This window comes from Muscardinus avellanarius (genome assembly GCF_963383645.1).
Source record: "Muscardinus avellanarius genome assembly, chromosome: 5".
In the NCBI taxonomy this organism is placed as follows: Eukaryota; Metazoa; Chordata; class Mammalia; order Rodentia; family Gliridae; genus Muscardinus; species Muscardinus avellanarius.
The window spans coordinates 88864750-88872262 of NC_137790.1; the positions used below are offsets into that span (position 1 = coordinate 88864750).

Sequence of the window (7513 nt, forward strand, 5' to 3'; positions counted from 1 at the left end):
GCAGCTTGGGGCTCGCAGATGTGGGTGATGCGTTACTCAGCACCTGCATGAAGAAAGCATTCGAGAGCTTGGAGGACTCTATTGCCAAGTTTAGAAGGAATCCAAGATAACCCTGGCTCCCCACCAAAGTATTCACTGGCCTCGATGGAGTGTCCGTACTTGACATTTCTTTATTTAATCTTTTTTGGCCAGACGATTTTTTCAACCAGGAATGTGTAAACTCATTCTGAAATGTCTGTATGAGAGGCCAGTCACACTCGTTGCTGGAATTTTTGTACCACTTCTCTTAAAAAAAAAAAAGTATGTTAGCATTTTATATTAGTTTCTTAACGGTAGGGCACTTTAAAATCATGTTTACATTTATAATCTTACTTGAACCTCAAAATAACCCTGCAGGACAGGCAAAGCAAGAGTTGTCAAGCCTGAAAATGAAGAAACAGCAGCCCAGAGAGGCCCAGTGTCCTGTGCAAGGTCACAGGATGGTGAGTAAGGCCCTGGCTCGGTGCCCTGCACCTTTTCCACACCTCCACAGTGTGCCAGACATTCCAGAGGACTTCATCCTGCAGCTCAGCTTTTCCAGCAGAGCCCCCGTCCCATCTAAACCACACTAAGCACTGTGGCTTTCAAAGATTCTCGTCCATACTACAAGGGGTTCCAATCTACTAGTCACTGAAGTGTTTGTTTTGTCATCCCAACCAAAGAGACATACAGTTTCTCCTTCATAATTGCTTAGGTAAAAATTGTTTTAAAAGTTGGTCTGAGCCGAGCGTGGCGGCACACACTCGTAGTTCCCGCACTTGGGAGGTGGAGACAGGAGAATCGCGCAAGTTCGAAGCCAGCCACACTGGTTTAGGAGACCCTGTTTCCAAATAAAAATATAAAAAATAGGTGTCTGGGAGTGTAGCCCAGAGGTAGAAGGGTTTCCAGGAACCCCAGTACCAAACAACAACAACAAAAAAGTCAGTCTGTCCAGCACATGGTGAGTACAATCAAAATCAGAAAAAAATGATTACTCATGTCACTTCAGCATAACACTGTAGCATCTAGTAACTGGCAAAAAAAAAAAAAAAGTGTAAAGCAAAGTCCATGAGGCTTTCAAACTCCTCACTACCTCCCACACCTAAGGGCCTATTCATTTCATTTTTAAAAAACTTTTTTATGTGTATGCTTTTTGAGGTATAATTTATATGCTGTGAAATGCACAGGTATGAAGTGTACAGCTTGGTAAGTTTTGACAAATATATTCCTCCTCAATCCAAGTTTCAAAATCTGAAGAAAGCTCCAGGATACCCATTTCAGTCAATCCCAGCCAAGCCTCCACCATCCTAATTTCTGTCGCCATACACTGCCTTGAATATCGGGTATATGTAATCATATTAGCCATATAATCAATTGTATTTTTCTTCTCTTTCTCTTGTTTTTTAGTACTAGGGATTGAACCCAAGAGCGTTCTGCCTCTGAGCTACACTCCTAGATTATTTTATTTTTTATTTTGACACAGGGTCTCTTTAAGTTGCTGAGACTATCTCAAACCTGTGATCTTCCTGTCTGGGCCTCTCAAGTACTGGGATTATGAATGTGAAGCACCACACCCAGCTATTTGTTTACTTTTTAAACAAGTATTATGTAGCTCATTCAGTTTTTAAAATCCAGCCATATTACCACTAATTTGTACCTCAAAATTCTTTCCATTCAACCTATCTCTTGCATGCTCTTTTATATACATGGTTCTGTTGCCCATCTCCTTGGCCATGCTTGAAGTGACAAAAACATGTAAGAGGATTATTTTGTCTCTATCCCCGTCCTTTTAGGTTGGAGTGGCTAACAAGGCGGTCGGGCATGATGATCATGAACACAGGCTTCTGAGAAGACAGATCTGGGTTCGCATTTCCAGTCTAGCATGTAACAGATGGGTGGTTTGAGGCAGGTGATTTAACCTCTCTGTGACTGTTTTCCTATTTGTCAAATGAGGATAATAATACCTTCCTAATAGGGATTTGTGAGGGCTAAATTATATTGTACATAAAATGTTTGGCACCATGCAAACTAATAACAGCCTCAAGCTAGTCTATAATAAACATCCTCCGGTTTCATTTGCACTTTCCGTTTTTGTAAGACACATAATATTAATGGATATATATTTTCAAAAACTTCTTTAGATCTAGAAAAGTTTGTCTAATATTTAAATTTTATTTCCTAAGAAAAAAGTTAAGCCTTCCATCATTTATCCACTGACAATTATATACTGAGTGCCAACTATGAGAGGCTCTTTGACAGAGCTAAAGACATAGCCCTATGTATGTAATCCCAGTACCTGGGAAGCTGAGATAGGAAGATCTTAAGTTTGAGACCAGCCTGGGCAATTTAGTGAGACCTTGTCCCAAAATAAAACTAAAACAGCTCTACAGATTTAATTCAGAGGTAGAACATGCCTGGGTTTGATCCCCAGTACCACTCCTTCCCCCCCCCTACACACAAAAAAATAGCCCTAGCTTTTAGGATGTTTGGTTTGGGGACAATAACAAGGTAAAATGAAAATAATTATAATACAAAGCAAAAGTGTGGTAAATAATAATTAATATCTATTAATGTGATGGTTAAGAGCATGGTGTCTGGAGTCATATTATATGGGTTCAACTGTGTGGCAAGTTAGTTAACCTCTGTGTCATCTCACCTGTAATATGTGGTTAATAGCAGTTACCTAGCAGGGATACTATCAGCACATAAAAAACACTCAATAACTAATAGCTAAGGTTTACTAAATACTCAGTATGTACCAAGCACTGTGTTAAATGCTTATGTGTGGCCGGGCGTGGTGGCACACGCTTGTAATCCCCGCGCCTGGGAGGCAGAGACAGGAGGATCGTGCAGGTTCGAAGGCAGCCGCCCGTGCTGGCTTGGGAGACCCTGTTTCCAAATAAAAATGTAAAAATAGGTCTGGGAGTGTAGCCCGGAGGTAGAAGGGCTTCCAGGAACCCCAGTACCACCAAAAAGAAAAAAAAAAATGCTTATGTGTGTTACTTTATATAATCTCTACAAATCTGTTACTACTATCATACCCATTGTACTGATAAGGCAACTGAGGGCAGAGAGTTGAGGTAACTTACCCAAGATTATTACTTAGCTAGTAAATAACAAATGTCACAGGACTGTGTCATCTCTAAAATGAGGATTATAACGGTGCTTTCCTTACTGAGAATGAAATGAATATTTGCAAAGTTCTTCAAACAGAGCCTCACACATAATAAGGCCATATACATGGCTGTTAAGTAAATATACTTTGCCATGGTGATTAAGAGATGATAGTGAGTCAGTTCTATGCACTGCAACTAAGGTGTTGGAAGACTTTGGAAAGGTAATGTTTAAGATGTGCCTCGAATAGTGGATAGGATTTGGAGAGGTGTTGATGTTTGAGAGTGCACTTCAGACAGAGAAAGAGAGTCAAGGCGTGGGAGAAAGCTTGAAGTGTGTAAAAAGTTTAAAAAAAAAAAGCCTTCCCTTTCCTCAAGCAGGCACCATCACTACCAGTTGTATGCATTCTTCAATGTTATTACCTATCATTTTCCTCCTGTAGAGGAACAGCAGAATCTATAGATTTATAGACCCACTAAAGAATTATAGACCCACTCGTCATAATTACCCATTGAACAACTTTCTGAGGGTCTCCATGTACCCATTTCCTATTCTGCGTTACAATCCTTCAAACTAAATTCTCAGTTTTTGGCCAGCCTCACTCCAATCCATTCTCACATTGCACCAGACACGCTAAAAGACACAGACATGCACCCACCTGCCCCCATCCCCGCAGTCTTTTCCCACTGTGTCCCAAATAAATCCCAATTTTCCCAGCCTCCTGTTTGAGGCCCACCCCTAACTGGCCCACGGAGCCTCTTCTCCAAGCATTCTGCACTTAGCCACACTAAAGCACTACAGATTGGGGCCACACACACTTAAAAATAAACGCTGACTGAGAGAATATGGCTAGAGCGCCATCGCTTGTATCCTGAAACTGCCCCAACTCGGCGCTGTAGATGGGCCGGCCCTGGTCAGCCCTGGTCACAGGCCCTGGGGACACCGCACCCCTCCACAGCTTTCCCAGCCTAGGTGTGCGGGGGGGGGGGGGGCGCCCAGGCGGGGCAGGAAGGGGCGGGTCTTGCGTCACGTGGACCGGAAGGGGCGGGACTTACCCCCGCGCAGGCCGCCATCTTGGCTGCGGGGCCCCGAAGTGGCCGGCGCGGGCGAGACGGAGGCTGGTGCTGCACGTCTCGGGCACCCGCGTTGCCGCCACCGTTCCGAATCTAGTGCGGTGCCGCCCAGCAGCCACAGAGCCCCCCTGCCGTGGCGCCTGTACCTCCTCCTGCCGCCCGGTCATCTGGGCAACCCTCGCCGAAGTCCGCGCGGCTGCTCGTGCGCGCGCGGTGCACCTGCCCGCCCGCAACCAGGATGCAGGCCCCCGAGAGCTGGGGTCTCCCGGACCCCCAAGCCGAGGGGAAGCAGGACGGCGGTCACGAAGGTGAGACCCAGGCCCCCGAAGAGGACCGCGGCGCTGCGAGGGAGGAGGGGGCTGCGGGGCCGCCCTCACCCCAAGGCGCGGGGCCCGGCAGCCAAAGGCCTGGCGCGGCGCAGGCCAGCCGCCGTCGAGTTGATGCAGGTTCTGCGGTGAAGGACAAGAAGAAGGATCCCATCACACACTTTGAGATAGTGAAATATGTTATCGGAAACTTGAAGGGTCTGTTCGGAAGTCATCGCAAGGGCCGCAGAACATCTGCGGTATGTCTTTGGTTTCGAGCTGAAACAGCTTGACCGCAAACACTCTACACTACATTCTGATCAACAAACTAAAACCTCTTGGGGAGGAGGAGGAGAACCTAGGAGGAGGTGGCCCCAGAGTGGGTCTCTTGATGGTGATCGGGGCCTTATCTTCATGAAAGATAATAGCGCCAAGGAGGCCCAGGTCTGGAGCTTGCTGCATCGGTTAGGGGTACTTCCTTCAAAGTATTTCTTCCTCTTTGATTACCCCAAGAGGCTTATTATGGAAGATTTTGTCCAGCAGTGATACCTCAGTTACAGGCGGGTATCACACTAATCCACCCGAGTATGAATTCTCTTGGGGTCTCTGAAGCTACCTGGAAATCAGCAAAATGAAAGACCTGGGGTTTGTGGCCAAGCTCTGTAAAAAAGAATCCCAGTACTGGCCAGCACGGTACCTTGAGGCCTTGGCAGATGAGGTCCACAGGGCCAGAGCCAGTGGTAGAGCTGAGGCCAGTATGAGGGCTAGAGCCAGGGCCAGAGTTAATACTAGGGCTGACCTGCGCCCCTGGTGAGGGCTGGTGAAAAGGTGGCCAAGGAGGGTCCCCTGAGTGTAGAAGCTACTCTGGAGTCATACATAGTATAGGTGGAAGGGGAGAGTAGTTATTTCTAAAGAAATTGTAAAATTTAATAGTTAGGTTTTGTTAAATTTAATATATTGTTTATAAATGAGATTGACCTTTTTCCTGTAGAATTTGTTTTACAGCTGTTTATGTAAAATAGAAAAACTTTGCATTTTATTCTGTGGTCTTAAACAGTCTGTATAGCATCGTAATGCTATGCTTTAATGGTTTGAAGGAACTTAGCAGTATGGTGATCCATAAGGGGAAAAAATAGCAAATTTGGTGTCTAGTTTTCAACACTTTTGTCGTATATATATGAAAATATTGACATATACTTCTTTTAGCTACCTAGAAAAAATAAAATACAGTAAATTAAAGTATAGCCTGATATAATTAATAAATTAAACATATCAAACATTGTTTTGTGTTTTTGCAATGTACTATTTTGGACATTTGGTGAGAGAATGTGTCCTACTTTTTTGGAATTGGAGAGTAAAGGAAATAAACCAGAAGTTACAATACAGTGATAAGATGCAGATAGGAGAAGGAGAGAGGGGTGGTTTTAAAAATGATTGTATTAAATGATGCTATTAAAATGATATAGCCAGGCGTGGTGGCGCATGCCTATAATCCCAGCATTTGGGAGGCTGAAACTGGAGGATCACGGTTCGCAGACAGCCTCAGCTACTTAGTGAAGCCCTCCACAACTTAGTGAGACCCTGTTTCAAAATAAAGAATAAAAAACAGGGAAGGGGGTATAGATTGGAGGTTGAATGCCCCTGGGTTCCATCCCCAGACCCACACACATACACACACACACAAAATGATATGTTGGGAGGCAGAGATAGGATCACAGGTTCAAGGATAGCCTCAGCAACTTAGCAAGACCCTGTTTCAAAATAAAAATAAAAAGGGATGGAGATGTAACTCAGAGGAGGAATGGCTCTAGGTTCAATCCCCAATACAAAATATATATATATATCACAGATGCTTTCTCAGTATGGGGAAAAGAAATACTTGGCAATTTTGGAAAATACCCTACATTTGCCATTGCTCACGTCCCAGGGGTAATTTGTTAGAGTGCACAATGATGGTGACCATCAGCATTTTGGCCCTCTGCATCTCCCTTATTTCAACCTCTACAAGTTTTCCTTTTCTACCAAAGCCCTCAGAGACTGAATAGTGTAACAATTCTGAAAATGTATTATGGATGGAGGGCACCTATGATGTTTCCCTGCTACCAAGAAGATCTACTTAAAGATCTCCCCTGGCACCAGGAGGCCCAGTGCTCTCTTCTGTGTTTCTACCTGCTGTTTTCCACCTGCCACCGCCAATTTGGTAAAGACCTGTGAGGCATCCCTCACTTTTTTTTCTTTTTTTTTTTTTTTTTTTTTTTGCGGAACCCAGGGGCATTCTACCTCCAAGCTATACCCCCAGCCCTATTTTTTATTCTTTATTTGTAAATAGGGTCTCACTGAGTTGCAAAGGGCCTCACTAAATAGTAGCTGAGGCTGGCCAATAACCCGGATCCTCCTGTCACCGCCTCCCAAATGCTGGGATTACAAGCATGCACTACCACGCCTGGCTCCCCACATTCTTAATACACATCAAGAGTCATCTGTAAGCTGATCTGGCCTCCGCAGTGCCTACCACCATCACTTAGGGAATAAATCCTCTAAAAATGCTACACAGATTAATTAGGGAACTTAGAGAAGGGGAACCCACACCAGAGGTGGCTGTGGGGGGGACTGTGAAACTATTTTTCTTCAGCTGTCATAATAGAAGACTGCTTTCTTTTTTTCTTTGCTGCAAATATTCTGCTTCCAATTGTGTCCAATAACAAATAATATTAAAGTTGGCATGGAATACAAGTTACTTTGGGCCTCAGGCCCAGAGATCCAACAACTCAGATCAAAACCTGTCAGATTATAGGCAAAAAAAGTGCTAATATTTAAAAATATGACTTCTGAGTAGTTTCAAATTCATTCAACTAACAAAAATATTGAGTGCCCACTATGTACTAATGTCTTTGCTGGATACCAAGGTTATTAAAATGGGAAGCCTGGGTTTGCCTTCAAGGAGCAATGATAGTTTCTCACATTTGTATTTTCTCATAGTGGCTGAGCAGTCAGTGTGTACAC

At 44.2% G+C, this 7513-nt stretch overlaps 1 protein-coding gene across 1 annotated transcript; it reads left to right on the forward strand.

Annotated features, from left to right (window-relative positions):
- Window positions 1-4443: 4443 nt before the first annotated feature.
- Window positions 4444-5324, forward strand: MAGEF1 (MAGE family member F1; the record flags this gene model as incomplete). Its single annotated transcript, XM_080696559.1, is given in 9 exon segments — window positions 4444-4583; window positions 4585-4655; window positions 4658-4736; window positions 4738-4819; window positions 4821-4908; window positions 4911-5053; window positions 5057-5076; window positions 5078-5117; window positions 5121-5324. Coding segments are annotated over 9 exon segments (867 nt in total).
- Between the last annotated feature and the right edge of the window lie 2189 nt (window positions 5325-7513).